At 36.0% G+C, this 16439-nt stretch overlaps 1 protein-coding gene across 1 annotated transcript in view; it reads left to right on the top strand.

The window, feature by feature from the left end:
* The window catches only part of arhgap15 (Rho GTPase activating protein 15), a 193078-nt gene extending 177806 nt beyond the window's left edge, over nucleotides 1-15272 (top strand). The window contains exon 14 of the mRNA XM_088931037.1: nucleotides 12937-15272. Coding sequence (XP_088787163.1) covers nucleotides 12937-13114 — 178 coding nt within the window. The 3' untranslated portion in view covers nucleotides 13115-15272. The remainder of the gene's footprint in view (nucleotides 1-12936) is intronic.
* The last annotated feature ends 1167 nt before the right edge of the window (nucleotides 15273-16439 follow it).

Below are 16439 nucleotides of genomic sequence, written 5' to 3'. Positions count from 1 at the left end.
GGGCACATGTTCAAGTGATGAGAAGGATTATAGTTTTTAAAGTTCTCCTGAGACCTGCTTTTTCCACGAGTGGTGCAGGGGAAAGTCTTGGACAATTATCTCTGGATCTTTTCATTACCTTTCTCTTTAGTTTTTAATGCAGCTTAGATCAGGATTTTAATAAAGAAGGCAGTATACTAGAGTAAAGTGACGAAACTGATGACAGTGGTTCACAATAAAATATTTAATATAGGGATGTTCCAGAAAAATAAGGTATGCCACAGAAATGTGGTCAAGTATTTGAAGAAAATGTTACAGACTTTATTTTCTACAGGAGACTCCTAGAGGCAATTGTTTCTTGTCATATGACTCATATGAATTCAATAATGTCGGTGGAATAGAGAAATGTCAGTGTCCATAGCCACAGGTTATTAATTTAGCCATTCTTCAACACAGTGGACACTCTGTGTCCTCTTTCCTGTGTCCTTTTTTGTGCTATCTTTTTTATCAGCAAGCATAATCGACCCCCTTACCTAAGAGCTATAGACCTTCCATTATCCTTGATAATTCTGACAAGTACTCAGTCAGTAGAATAAGTTTGCTTAGGAGGCTATTATTCAAAGATATTATGAAGTTCAATTAGAACTTTAATTTTACTAGTCTTTGCAATGGGAGTTTCTGCCAAGTAAATATCTATGAGTGGTTTATTTCTGTTTTAGCCTTAAGCTGAAATAACAAGCATAAGAAATACTGCACCCCATTTTACACAGTATAGTTTTTAGAATATTTTATATAATTCCAATAATATTAGATACAAAGCAAGAGATTTCTCGCTTGGCATAACTTCACAGTTTTTCACTAAATGTTTTTTGGTGTTTGTTTATTAATTTAAAAAAAGGCCTCGGGCTCTCAAGTGAAAAACCACAAATAGCCTTTCGGAATGATACAGTTGTGCATTTCAGATGTGTGATACTTTAAGACTCTGGGAACTGTCATGTCTGCTCTAAAGCCGCTCTCTTTTCACATCGTTTTGCACACATTCACAAAAACAAATGGCTGGGAAGGTGCCAAAGCCAGAAATTGGGATTTGGCAAGGATCACAAGGAAAACCCAAATTAGGGGTGTGTGTATGTGAGTGTGTGTATGATTTGACAAAAATATTGTTGAAGTCTTTCTACTTTCAAATTAGGCATGCAAGGGAGTTCTCCTTGACTTTTTCCATTGTTCATTGCACAGAAAAACCTGTAAAAAAGTTTCAGTTTAAGAGATCTATTTTTACCCTGGCTTAGATATCAGAACAGTAGAGTAAAAGTCTGTGAAGTTTGTCTTTTATGTTCTTTGTTGTGGGTTAACTTTGTGCTTTTGTGGAGATGGGATTCTTTTTTCCAGCTCTGTGCAGCCTGGATTCAATAAGCAGTTGTATATCCATATTGTGATGATGTGGTCAAGGAAACCAGATTTCTTAAGTGTACCTTCACATCTACACTTACTATTTATTCCACTGTCGTGGGTGTTTTGGGAGTGGTGTGTTTTTCTGTAATTTACCACATTGGTTTAAAACTTCCTGCAGCTTCCCTCTGCACTGTGAAAATAGAGCCAGCAGCACTCGATACAAGGAAGGTACAGTGAGTCAAACCAGAAACCAAAATGCAGGAGATGCTGTCTATAAGCAGAATGTTTCCCCATTGTTCAGTGAGCTTCCCTCTCATCATGACAGCTGATTGCTATTTTCATAATGGCTACTTCTGAAGACCTACAGAGAGGAGATGCATTTTCAAAGTATCTACTGTATACATTTTGACAGGGGATTATAGTAGTTCTGTCTGTATCAGTCGTGTAAAATGATTATGAGTCTTAAATTGTAATTGTAGAAGTCAATCCTATCTTTGGAGGAGAACCTGTAATCTCTAGTAATAAGACAAATTTAAGATTGTACTTTGGATCCTGTCACCTCTCTTTTACCGCTAGCACATGGGGAATGCTGTGATTTGCAGGGCCTGGGCTTTCATCCCTTTAAGTGAGAAGTAAGCATGTGCCAGTCATACTGGGGGATGACGGTGGTGGGAGGGAGGTGCTCTGTCTTCCAGCTTCAACCTCCAAGGTGAACTTCATAAAGCTGTTTGTCGGAGCAAAGCACTGACAACAAGCACAGTTCTTCATTTAGGCAGCAATTCACATTCACATTTATTTTCTTGCCAGGCAGGTTTGATAGGTAAATTCTGAGTCAACCTTAGAGGACAAATGGAAGTAGAATAATAACGAGATGCCATCTTTGGTGTTTTAAAGCACTCACAGAAACAGAAACATATTCTTACTGCGTCATTTCTATAAGGATCATTAGAGAATGAGGTGGATCAGGGCAAAATCGTACACTGACTCAATTGATTAAAATCTGTTAATCTGTTTTTAAAAATAATATATCGCAAATGGCATTGGCTTTTTAACTATTTGTAGTATTCCTTTCTGAATGTGCTGGGACATATTGCGTCTGCTGTTGCAAGCTGTTAATTTTGTATTTTTTGGTGAAGTGGAAGGACTAAGGATGTTTAAGGCATGTTGTAAAACCCTGTTTTACTTGTCTGTGCTTTGCTTTACTTGGATACCACAAAGCTTAGAGAATTCATCATAGCCGGAGGCACTGGGAACAGTGACAGAGATGTACCATGAAAATCTGAGTGTCAGTGTGCCCCCCTCAATTTATTAACTGGCCTTCAGCTCAAGGAGCCGTAATCCTGACCCTAATAAAGGCAGCCTAAGGCAAAATGGCATTGAGCACCAACTCCTATATCCTGTTGTGCTCTGGTCAAAAATAGATGCTAATTAATTACCATTGGCATCTTTAGCAATGCATGTCAGCTCCTATTTGGGATATCAATCTGTTATCTGATCAAACTGAATGCTCTTAGGCAATAACTGTTTATTCACTCGACTTTTTATGGCATATTTAAGCTCCCATATTATTTTTATTTGTGTATTTATTATATCTTATTTAGTCTGCATATAATTTCCTGTAACGATTTAGTATTAAAAAGAAGTTCTTGATATTTCCATGAGGTTTATCATTTTTAACGGTCTATCATTCTCTTGCGACTGCTGAGTCATTAAAATTTACTTCCAGGTATGGCACAACTAATGCTTTATACTGTAACTCTAATTTAACATGAATAAATGTAACAAGGCCCGTGTTCATTATGTTTTATCATGGTAGTTACTTAAAGTAAAGTGATAGGGTTTTATCAGGAGATTACTGAAGAGTGCTCAACGCCATTAAATGGAAGTAATAAGTAATAAGAAATTTTAGAATTAGATACCCTTTTCCCCAATTTCTGTCAGATTTATGAAGTTGTGTCTCAAGTCTAGTTGACATTAATCAACACCCTAATTGTCCCTTACCTCCGACGGACAGCCAATAATGTGTCTTCATTTTATGTTGGTTTCTATAGTTAAATTAGGATTTAAGGAGAAATCATTCTTTTTTATTGTTTTGTTTGTTTAGTCATTATTATTGTCTTGATACACCTGATGTATCTCTGAGATATTGAACTTAATGAATGGAATAAAATAACTGTAGAAACCAGCATTAGAGTTGCTCTAAAAATGTGCAATCAAAGGAATTGCATTCGTTTATTCATTTTATTTTTTTTTTAAAACAAGGCACAAGTTGTATTATTTGGTAAAATTCCTTCTTTATGATCTACATTTAATTAAAGTAAAATGCAATGTTCTGTAAAGAAGCAATACTGTAAAAAAAACACAGACCAAGATATTTTCAACAAATCAAAAATCAAAAACATAAAGGCTTTGAATGTTTACTCAGATAAAACTAAGAACAGAAAGAATCAACTCAATGTTCTTGTCATGCCCACAACTAACCAGATTCCAACGTGGAAACGCCCTCACCCTGATTGCACCCCAGCCCTGAGCACTTCCAAACGACAAACGACATTGCTCTGGCCAATGAACCAACCACGGCACTTCACTAACCACCTCCTGTAATACTTGAACCCGCATTACCCTCTGTTCACAGCCTGGTATTGGTCTCTCTTCTTGGGGCTCCTTACCTCGCCTTCTCTTCCAAGTCTAAGTTCTCTAGTCTTTTCGGATTCGAACCTCGGATCACGCCCCCTTTGGATAAGAGACTGCTGAACCTTCTCCTCCCTCCTGTTCACCCACTCGTCTTCGAGTGCAAAGACACCGCACAGGGTCCAACTACTCGGCTGGCCTGCTGGCCCCTGGCACTTCTTTACACCTTGTTTAATTGTACATAGAAAGGGAAGGAAAAGGCAATATTTTGCTGGCATTTTAATTTAAACTTTTTAATCAAAGCCTCTGCCATTGTTCACTTTCTCCACTGACTGCTGCAAATACCCTGTTAATTCTGTTAAGGGCATTACCGCCTATTTTTATCCTTTCAATCCGAACTGTTTCCCAGTGTATGTATCTATTGGTTGCACTCTCCTTTACTCCCTTGCTTACCTTATCCCATAAGAAAGTGGTCTCAAACTCAGTTCCCGGAGAGCACAGTATCTTTTGATTTTTATTCCAACCTGAGTATTCAATTAAACAATTAGGCATTTTTTCAAACGTATGATATTGCAGTTAATGGCTCAAAATGTTAATTTCACTAAAGGTACCATTATGTGTAAAGCACCCTGCAGCCTGTTTAGAAGAATAACACTTACACGGTTAAATAAATAGTTAGACCTACAATAATACTGGAAGCTTAAGCAGGCCTTCCAAAAAATTTGGAGACCACTGCTGTAAGGTGTATACAAAGGCATACTTTTTCACCATGAAGACTGTAAATGAGAGTAACCTTCCTTTTTGACATATTCTTCTGCATTCAGTCTAAGTGCTACAATGATACCTCATCCCTGATGTTAGCAAAATTGAGCTTTTTTCATTAGCAGACATCCTACTTTAAGAATTATTTCATTTCAAATGTAGGATTCATTATTATTATATGAATTTGTTTGTATGTTTTTGAAGGACTACTGGAACACTCTGTAAACACATATAGCTTTTAATGCCTTTATGTGAATAGCAAGTATTCTAATTGCATTGTGGCAATCTTGATTAATGAATGTTCATTAATAAACTTCCTGTAATTAAGTTCCCACCTGCAACGGACATTTTTGCCTGGAATCAATTACCTTTTGTTATTATAATTTCTACCAAAAGCATTTGTGAGCAAGCTGGATGTGGGACTGTTTAGTTTTACCATATTGATGTTGTTACCTTTTAGTTTTCCTTCACATTATTTTAAGTGAAATGCCTGAAGATATTTCTTCATTAAAGAATGACCTTTGACTTATCTAGGTATCTAGAGTGGCCTCGCTATAGAAAAGGCTGGAGAATTTCTGTAAAGCTGAACTTAAGGCACCATATTACAGGAGTCTTAGTGAAACAAGCTACCCACCTATAAGCTGATATTCTGACTTCTTCAAGAAACAGCTAGATGAGATCCACAGATCAATTAACTATAGACTAGATGAGACGAATTGCCTCCTCTCATTTGTAACCTTTCTTATATTCTTCTTTACAAAGTTGTGAATAATTTGTTGTGTCATTACGTACTGTATGTTTCAGGTCTACAGCATGAAAACTGAAGTACTGCCTATAGAGTATGTAGTTAAGTTATTTTAAGAAAAAAACAGTTTGCCTGCATGGTTTTCATTCTACTTTTGTCTATGCTGCCAAGGCAGTATGGGATAGGATGTGAAATAGGCCATTTCTTTCAGAAGAGCATGATTGTATGATTATAATGATAAGTAACACCACAGAATGTAAAGTCAACTTAACTTTCCATCAGGAACAATAATTAGTGTAATTATGAATAAATCTAAGCAGACTTTTTTAATCAAATTAATCTGCTTGAATGAAACATTACAATGTGATATAAAATAAGTGGAATGTCTTGTTATAAAAAGATCTGTTTTGGATTAATGTGAAGAAATAATATTTAGGACAAACAATTGCATATGATCTGTTGATGATAAAACAATTAACATGAGAAGATAAACCAGATTTTTCTTCTTTAAAAAGCAACTGTTTGTACTGTGTAGATTTGACTTTCTATGAAGGAGAAATGTTACACATTTTAGTTTCATATTTCTCACATGTATCAATAATCTGCATATCTCTTCTTTAACAAACTTACAAAACCTCAGCATTATTTGCATTCAAAGAAGAAAGCAAAAATTATACCTTTGGAGTCAGTGACATTTTTAAAATGTGTAAAATTAATTATTCTTTCCTGTTTAACATTTAGATTTCAATTTAATGTGATGGATTCTAATTTTGCCAAGACTAAATATCTTGAAATGTACCTGCACAAAAATCTGTAATCAAACTTTTATTTTTTTACATTCACAAAAAAAAATTCATTAAAACAGCATGAATTTGACCTTTTCATAAACAAGTTGACATGAGTGTAAGGTCAGTGTCAGCAATAGATGCCACACGATGACATACCCCAATGTGGTTGTCACTCTTCTGTTTGTTAATGGGATATTGCCATGTCATTTTCAAGCAAATGTTATACGTATAATAAAACCGGAAAATATATTGCAAAAAATGGAAGTGTTTAGATATGAATTGTTTTTATGAATATATAAAAGTAAGATTTTAATATGCTTTAAAGTCTTACAATCATGTTTATATCACTGATTAAGAAGCACAAAGGTAGAAGGAGCTTTTTCAGATTGATTGATCTTGAGTGCTTTTATTACACTGTTAAAGTCATCTGACCAAACCTGGGAACAGGACTATAACTCAAGTCTCCATAAATGCATTTGTTTTTCCAACGATGGAATTTTCCCAAAGCTCTTAAAGTTCTTGTCCAGGTTTGTCTGGATGCTGGATTAGCATCTTTCTTTTTTTAGAGCAATGATGTGATTTATTTATTTAAAACAACTGATACACAAATACAGCAAAATAAATTGTTATCGTAGCCATTCCAGATAGCTGGATTCCAGAACTAAATGCACAGTTTGATTATAACACAGCAACATCCAACATCTGTAGTATAGGATTTAAGATTCTGTTTTGAATAATCTCAAACTGATGGCTCATTGCTCTTTTTAAATTTAGACTTGACAGGGCCTAGCATTGGTATTTCCTCTCCACCTTACTTTGCTAATATAATAGTGAGAGCTCTGTTGCTAATTTATTCTTCAACTATGCTAGATCTGTTATAGTCCTTTAATTTAAAAAGAAATACATTGCATACAATATTACAATACAAAATGCTAAGCTTTATTTAATAGTTTTTTCTTTTGGTGTCTCCTATTGGGTATTAAATATTTAGATCATAATACCGGATTACCTAATTAAACTTCTGTAGTGTGAAGATAATATATATAGTATATACATATATTAGAACAAGTAATAGGTTTATTCCATGCTGAAAAAAAGAAGAAAGAAAACACAACGTTTCGGCCGTGGAGCCTTCTTCAGGTGTGGATAATATATACATATATTACACCTGTTTAATTGTTAAATATCCAGGATTCAAAGGTTATTTAAGTCGTAGTCAAAGGTTATTGTTTGCAAATATTAGAGGTCATCAGTGTAGCAAGACAGTTAAATCATGCCATTTACTGTAGCATTTCAGAAAAATAACCACACTAAACTCTTCCCCAAACAGCTTTTGTTATTACTACCCAGAAAATGATTTTTAAAAATATTAAAAGTATTTTTAGCACTTGAAACCTGCTTTGAATATTCATAAGGCCTAATACTGTAAAGGCAAATACTGTTAGCATTTTTCCAGTTTCCTATCAGAAGGAAATAAACACTCTCAATTTACAAAATGCATTTGTAATTAAGCAAAGAAATGTTTCTTTGGAAAGGTTTGCAATAGAATAGTGAATTTGTAGTGCTATATGTGTTCTGTTCAGAATACCCTGAGATTTTGCTTTCCTTTAATTTTCCATTTTGTGTTACGTACTGTCCATGATTTATAATGTTTTTGCTCTGCTTCAGTAATTTATACCATGGTACACCACAGTAATCTTTGTAACAATTAAATTGGCTTTTAGATGCACTCAGAATTGGGACTTCCTTCTTCATGGGCAGCATACAATGCCTTCTTAATAAGTAATGCCTGCAGTACATTTGAGGAACTATACAACATAATGAAAGCCTGGCAAATTTATTAAATGTATTTTTACATGAGGTTCACAGAGAACATCACCAAAGCCTTTATGAACATGAGATCTGTATACCACAACAAAGTCTGTAGCGCTTGGCCCAAAACATTTTGGATACAATTATCTACTGAGAGGGCTAACTGGTCTAAGGTTAAGAAAGAACCGATCCTACTTCAGCGCTTTTAATCAAGATCATTTGTCCTGGCCTTGACAGCTTGGACCAGAGCCTTCACCACAACCTTCCATTGTGCTCCAGCTCTGCCTGTAATGGTTCCTAAGGCAGCATGCTGGCTTTTCTGACAAGCAAGTCACCCTGTATTGACTGTCATTGTCTCTAAGCCAAGCCTCAACTCAGGCAGAAATATTTCAAAGCATTCTCAGGCCCAGCCAAGCCCCTAACTACACCAAGCCTATTTATAAAACATATAATAAAGAATACCTTTTGAATTTTTAAAAGCCAAGTTTAAAGCAATCCAAAACTGATTTTGGACTACAGTCTTATTTTTGCTCAATAACAATTTCAATTTAAATTATATAAGTATTTCTGCTCTTTAAAAAACTAATTTGTTTTTCATGATTGTGTGTTGTCAACATAAATGCGGACAAAGTGCTCAATCTGATATATTTTTATTTTCCTTATTAGTTGTCTTGTTTAGATGGTTGTCTTAGAAGTATGGTATCATACATTTAGCAATTAGCAATTCTTAAGTCAGGAATCGCACTGTACAATTCCAGTGATCCTGCCCACTTTGTCTCTGTTAGAGGCAATAGAAATTAGAAAATTAAAATTGTTTTAAAAATATTTATCAAGTTAAATTGAATTTATTTATTTTCGGTAGGCTTCATATACTGTATGTCTCAATACAACTCTGTGTAGCACAGAATGATTTTCTTAAAATTTTACATTGGCAGAAATAGTTTTACATTGACAAATTAGTTATACAAAATCCAACCACATTTAAGTTACCCTTCTAAATTGCTTAGATTTATTTAACTTGGATAAATGAGTTTATACTGTAACTGCACACTATAACTGAACACATAACTAGCTCACAGCACTCTTAGTTCTTGGCTTTTATCGCTCTTTTTGATCTTATTAACAACTGCTTTTCAACTTTCTACTTCCAGATTCTACTTCCCTTTTTCTAGATGGTTTTGGTTCACATTAACTTTGAAAAGGCTAACAGAGTTATTTGTTAGTAGTACAATTCAATCTTGAGCCAATGTGTTAACAGTCCATAGTTGCTCATCTTGCTAATAGGTCCATGTGTCAACAATCCTGGAGAATTTGCTTCTAAATAATAATAGTTGTGAAGTTGTGTAATTAGTTGCTGTGAAATAAGGAAAACAACTGAGCTGGCAAGCTTGTTTATAGTCCTCAATTGCAATTATGGCATTCATATAAAATGTTTCATGGTGTTCTTTTGTGAGTCTTACTCTTGGAATACCTGAATATTTTGAGCACTAGGTTTTTTTTTTCTGAAGTAGGTAGAGGGTCTGAAGGATGAAGGGAAACCTTTAATTAGGTTTTTACTGCTTGCTTTCAGTTTTTACAGCATCATAACATTTTCTCTTTTAACTGTGTCCTTTCCCTGGTCTTCACACCACTCTCATAAATGCTAGTAAAATAAAGTGAATGATGACCTACTGTACGCATGCTGCAACTATGGTCATAAGTCAATAGACACAGGTTTCTGGATCACCTGTGTTTTCTGGGACATACTGTAGGCACATTGAAAATAACATTTTCTTGTGTTTTTACTGCCTCTCAGTATTCTTTGAGGTGTCACTTTCTACTTAATTCTATGTAATTCCAATTCTTGGAATTTCAGCCATATCCAGGCAGAGAATTAGTAGCAGATGAGCCAGGAACATGGCTTTATAAAAGGTGATTTTCCAAAGAAACTGTTGAGAAAAGCCTACATGTCATTACTGGGGTGGGAAAGCTGCAATTCCTGAACCCTTTTTCCATGTTTAATTTTTCATCTGCTTTGTTTGGGTAAGACTCAGAGCAACAACTTGAGAAATAACACCACCTTCTTTGGACACATGACCACTGGCACAGAAAAGCAGAAGTCCTGAAGATCCTTGATGTATCAGGCAGAGGTTACAGTTATTTTAGAGACCACAGCTAGCACTGACCACACAGTGGCCCAGATCTCACCCACACCATGACAGACAGGGCTGCCCTGCTTTGTTGTGGCCTGTAAATAGTTCAATGAAAATTCCTGTGCTGGACGGCACAACACCCACACACAGCCAGTGTCTGAGAACTACAAGCCCCTAACCTCAGTGGAAAAATGATAGAGAGTGGGAAAGGCAAAACAGCATGGTAACTGTGTTTTGTAGCTGATTGCGGCTTTAAAAATCAAATTACAGTATATGGGCAAGGGGTGGTGTCATCTCACTGTTCCTCCATTTCACTCAGTTGAGATGGCAGAAATACTGGATATGTGATTTCGCCATGCCTGTACCTTCAACTGACTTGCTGGAATCCGTAGCCACACTGAATTTTGCAGTATGCAGTGTCCATCTTGCTGGCTATAAGCATCCAGATGTTTATAAATGTCTTTTGAGTGGGGCCATCAACCTTTTAACAAATGGCAGCGCCATTTTATTTCCTTTGGATTATGAAGATTGTAAATATTCTAAGTATTCTACAATGCACTGACCTTACTACTCAGTTGCCCACTCCTAAAATACGTTGCTGCAATCTATGAGAGATGACTTGAATAATCTAGGGATCCCTCAGGGAAGTATATTAAAAACCTGTTATTAAGTTTTTATCCCCATGGTCATGATGCATTAACTTGCTTTGCTTACATTATTTTTAAAATATTGTTATTAAAGGTTCCAAGTGTTATTTTAATTATTGTCACTTATCCATAAGCACCACATGGAACATTTTACACAAGAACATCAGCTTATTTTTATTTTTATACAGAGAAAATAACATCTGGATTCTTTCAGCCTTGTTTGTAACAAAAGCCTAGTGTTCTCCCTATAAACATTTTGTCGGAATGTTATGGTTTAATATTTGAAGTTTATTTTCTCCCTTTTAGTACTATAAATGCTACCCTTGCTTCTTTTTTGAGATGTAAAAGGTGTTTTAAAATGCATACAGATGTTATACTTTGGAACAATTGTGTATGATCTGTATCTGTGTTATGTTTTGAAACGTATACATTCTCAAGGTCTTGCTTTCCAAACTGAAACATCTGCAATCATCCTGGAACCTAAAGCATTTTTAGATAATTTAAGGTAGATTAAAGGTGATTTTGGGCAGTGACAGGGATCATTCTAAAATAAAACCCAACCTTTTTGAAGAATTAATAACTTTTCTGCTTATATTAAAATACACAAGGCCACACTGTGTGTGCAAGGTGAGATGAAAGAGAAACTTCTGACATAATCTTGATGCATAAAACAAGAATGTTTAACATTGAACCAAGAGAAGCACAATTGTCACCAGCTTGTTCGGAGGCAAGACAGGATCAGAAATAGAAGAAATTACTCAAGTAACTATTTAAACCCCATATTACATATTATTTTGTGATATTCATGTCTTCAAACTATATGTAGTTTAAAGACAGGAAAATCTTTTATGAAAAATGCCTGCAAATTACAACCAGACATACAAATTACAACCAATATCTTCCGTAGGCAAAGTCATGCATTCACAATAAAGCTGAATCAGTTTTTATTATAATTTTCTGGATCATAATATTTTTTCAGCAAATAAGCATTAAGCTACCATGCTAGATAATCAACTCAGTTGTTTCTGTTGTGAACATTAGATAATAATCAGGGGAAATGAAAATGAAAGGGTGAGTGATATAACTTCAAAAAGCCATAAAGGAGTGAGCAGGTTTAAATTTAACATGATGAAAATATGGAAAGAAAAACAAAGTGAACTCTTTGGATTGTACTTTTAGTTTTCTATACATTCATACTATTACACAACTTTTTTATACTTGTGTATTTAATTATAATGGTTGATATTGTTTTTATATCTGATTTCTTTGAATGCTTGCTTCTTGTCCTTATAGTAACCTTGTTAGCAGTATTGCAACCCTGTATCCTGATCCTGTCAGATTTAGTAACTATGTAAGCCTGGGAGATTATAAGGAAAACCAGGTTGCTGATGGAAATGGAGTTGATGGACCAGGTCCACCAATTGTCTCTTGGTGCTCTTCCCTCTGGACCAGATCAATGTCCCAGTATGGAGACCAAGGACATTCTGCTGTCCTTCAGATGAGACATAGTCCTGGCCACTTGCTCATTAAAGATCCCATGACACATAGCAATGTCAATCCTAGTTTCAGGGTAAATTCCATTTTGGACTTGAAATATTTGACCTCTCTAAAGTTCTTCCTGAATTGAACTGTTGTAGCATTTCCTTACTTCTCCACCTGATCTGCTTTGCAGTGGATGTCTGTTGTAGAATGACTGCCACATGTCACCTAGGTGGGTGCTTCACTTTTGCAGTGGCTGAAATGGCTCCTCTGATATGTCCAAAGGACATTGTAATACTTCAGAATGGCCAATCATATAAATGTAAAGAATTATATATGTCTGGCTTAGGTAATTCTTGAAAGATCTCCTAACTGACATCTTGATCCATGACGTCCATGATGTTGCTCCCCTTGACTAAAGATGGGTCATATCCCCACTGTCAAATGTTTGGCCAGAAGTTTGCTTCTGGATGAGATAGGTTACTCTTGAATAGAGATAGGTTAAAAAAGTACTGCTACTCTATGGTGATAAATGAATGTGTTAATTTGTATACCTTTTCTTTTTTCAGGGTAATAGCTCAGGCTTCGAAGAACCTCATGTCAACTCAGGGCCTGGGCATTGTTTTTGGACCAACTCTCCTATGGCCTGAACTCGACTCGGGGAATATGGCAGTGAACATGGTGTACCAGAATCAAATAGTGGAACTGATACTAACAGAATGCACGGAAATCTTTGGAGATAAATAAATCTAAAATAAGTACTATAAGAACAAGGATACACCTAATTTGAAAAATCTACTTGACGTATGTGGTCATTTTGTAAATATGACCAGACAAGCACAAGAACTAAAATGGGTTTAGATGATAATGGATATATTTGTGTGTGTAATTTGAAGTGTACATTTTAAAAAGCATTCCATTGTAGATTAAATTGATTTCAGTGTCATTTCATATTTTTTAATATCAACACTTTGTTGGTATAAAATGATGAATTTTACATATCTACATGTTTGAATATAAAAAATAGATTGTAATTAACTTTTACAGCTGAAGAGTATTTGGTTGTCCCAAGGTGAGGGATGAGTTTTAGAAAGAAAATGAGATTTGCAGATACAGAAATAAATAATAGATACAGATGTAACAGAGCTCTGTGGCACTGAGTATTTTACAGAGGTGATGCCCAACCACACCCTTAAAATCTAAACAGTGCAGGGTTCTCCCTTGGCTGGAGACCCAATCTTTCGGTGTGGTGGAGTTGACCGTTGTATAGGGAGCAGCGCTGTGTCTGCTCTGAGCTCGCAAGCAGCTGGATGAATCCCACCAGGGGCAGACCCGATTTCCACCACAAAGACATTGATTTTATAACCCCTTCAGAACAGGCTGATTGTTTCAAGGGAGAGATGGCACACCACACAAGTCTTCCAAATTCTGTCTGGACCTGATGCATTTCAAGACTTCTGAACCCTTGTCAGGAGCAGAAGAAGAAAAATGAGACAAGGGGTGGAAAGAACAAAAAAACCTTTATTTTGTATAAAATTCCTTTGGTCAGATATGACCCACAATGGAAGAGTGGGGTGCAAAATTATTAACTCACATTATAGCTACATGAAAGAAATGACTGGATCGACATCAGTTGTTCTAATAAAGTACAGAAATCTACAACTCTTAATATGCCTTTTTTAGATGTTCTAAAAACTCCCCAGTTTTGAGGCACAAATATGTTGCAGCCACCTGTTTTAAATTTTCAATGGTCATTGAATTTGAATTGTTGGTACAGCTTAGTTGGTGTGCGGTCTCCCTCTGTGTTCCACATCTTTTAATTTTTTTCACCTCCTTCTGATAGGATTGAAATTATCAGTTTCCAGAACATCAGTTGATCTGACATGAACTTTTGAAAACGTGTGTCTTGAGAACTACATGTCTCCTGAGAATGCAGAGATAACATTCTAGTGATATAGATGACGTCTCCCAATACTAGCAATTCTCAATTTGTTATCATGCTACACATATTTTAAATAAGAAATAATTAAAAATTGCACTCCTACCTTATTTTGCAACTCAATTTAGAACTTTAAAAACAAACTGAGAAAAGTTTTTGCTTTTTTGGGGAAGACAGCAATTAGATTTTCAAGATTGGCAACCCCTCTGTGTACAGTAGCACAAAATATACAGTATGAACAGTAGGTTCTCAATGTAGAGGCTGTCATTGCTCCAGGTCATAAATGCAGTATTTATATTATTGTGAGCTCAATAGGATTTTATTTTTCTATAGTATTTTAGAATTTTTACTTATTCGTGTGAAATGTTATATACAATGTCTACGTTTTGTTTTGGGAACATCATTTGTTGGCTAAAAACTATATTTTGTTAAAAATGCAGCCAATATTAGGAGTCAGAAAATAAAGGACAATTTGCCACTTCTTAAGAAAAAGTAGGAACACCCATCCTGTGGTTTAAATATGGAACTATCCCATTGCAAACAGAATGTATATTCACCCTACCTAACATGCTGCAGAAATCTTTTCATTCTGTAGTGAGATGTATGAAGATTACTGTGGAAACTCACGTTTTTCAAGAGTAAAACTCTCTTCCCATTTATTGAACAGAACTGTCAAAGATTAAAGTTTTATATATAAATCTAACAAGTAAATATTAAATTTAAAATTATTAAAAATATTAAATGTAACAAGTGACACCTGAGTCTTGGAAAATAATTAGAATAGCTTCTTTTCTCCCAAATAGTTTCAGGACCTAGTTGAAGTTTAGAGATTAAAAAAGTTGAGCAAACTTTAAAGAGGAACAAAAAGCTTTTAAAGATGTATTGTGAACTGTCATTTTCATTTTATTCGCAAATGCAGACCTTGTTATCACACAAAATCAAATAAACTGATTTGTAATATCAATGGGTCTCAATGTCCTTTGTTTTTGACTATTTGTTACTCCGAGCGTGTAAAGAGAAGAGTTTTCTGTTTTTTAAGGAAACATTTTTTATCAAGCTCACTGCCCCTGAACTGAGAAGTGAAGGTCAAATGTAATGCAAACAATGCAGAGAAAAGGACAGATCACAGCTGACTGGACCCGGGATATAGACTGGCTACTGGGACATCGAAATTGACTTCCAGGGTTTGGAAGGAGCAGGAGCTGGTGAAAGAGATGAAAAAGTATTGTCTAGATACAGTCTTGCCTCTATAAATAGCACTGGCTCTGGAACCAAGTTTCTCAATCAAGGGCAGTCTCTTCCCTACTCCAGAGAGGCCAAATGGGGCAGCTCTGGGCAGGTGCAGGGATACTTGCTGGCTAGTGCTGGTGCAGGCGAAGTTTGTCCTGGTCCTCTGGGTCTCTGAGAGGAAAACCCCAACAGCAACTTAGAGGAGAAAATTTGGCCTTCGCAGAGCTAGAGGGAGTTCTGTGCTCAATAGGATTCCACCTACTTTCTCTGTAGTTCTACTGGTGGAGACATCAGTGCTTTCAAGGGGAATGAAGGAGATACGTGGAGCAGGGGAGAGCAGCAATTGGAAAGAATAACCTACCCCATCTGAATCTAAATGGTTAATTTTCTTGGACATTTGTGATTGTAATGGCTTGTCCATAATGAACACCTTATTCAAATACAAGGTTTCCTTTAGGTGTACCTGGTATCAGAGTACTATGGGCCAAAGACCAATGATTGACTTCATGGTCGTATCAATGTATCTTATGCTGTAGGTTCTGGACACTCAGTTGAAGACAGTAGCTGACCTATCCACTGAACCCTGAATGGATTCGGGTTCTCGGGCTTGTGCCCTCACCGCTCCTACCCCAGTTCGTCCCTCACCACATGGGCTCGAACTCGGGTCTCCAGCATCAACAGGGGTCTTACCAGCTGAGCTAAAGAAGACCTTCCTCAGCCTGGGCGGCCTATATCTCTGTTATGCACAGGGGAGTATTTGTTACAATAATTAGTGCAGGTTGCCCTGGAGCACCTGTTGAATAAACCAGTGTGGAAAGGTTTTAACTCACATCTATGGAAAAGCTCCTCTTATACCCTGTATGAGGTCTTGGAAATTTAATATAATACCATGTTCACAGCCTG

Source organism: Atractosteus spatula, chromosome 13 (assembly GCF_055471065.1).
Source record: "Atractosteus spatula isolate fAtrSpa1 chromosome 13, fAtrSpa1.hap1, whole genome shotgun sequence".
Classification (NCBI taxonomy): domain Eukaryota; kingdom Metazoa; phylum Chordata; class Actinopteri; order Semionotiformes; family Lepisosteidae; genus Atractosteus; species Atractosteus spatula.
This window is presented reverse-complemented; position numbering and strand designations above follow the sequence as displayed.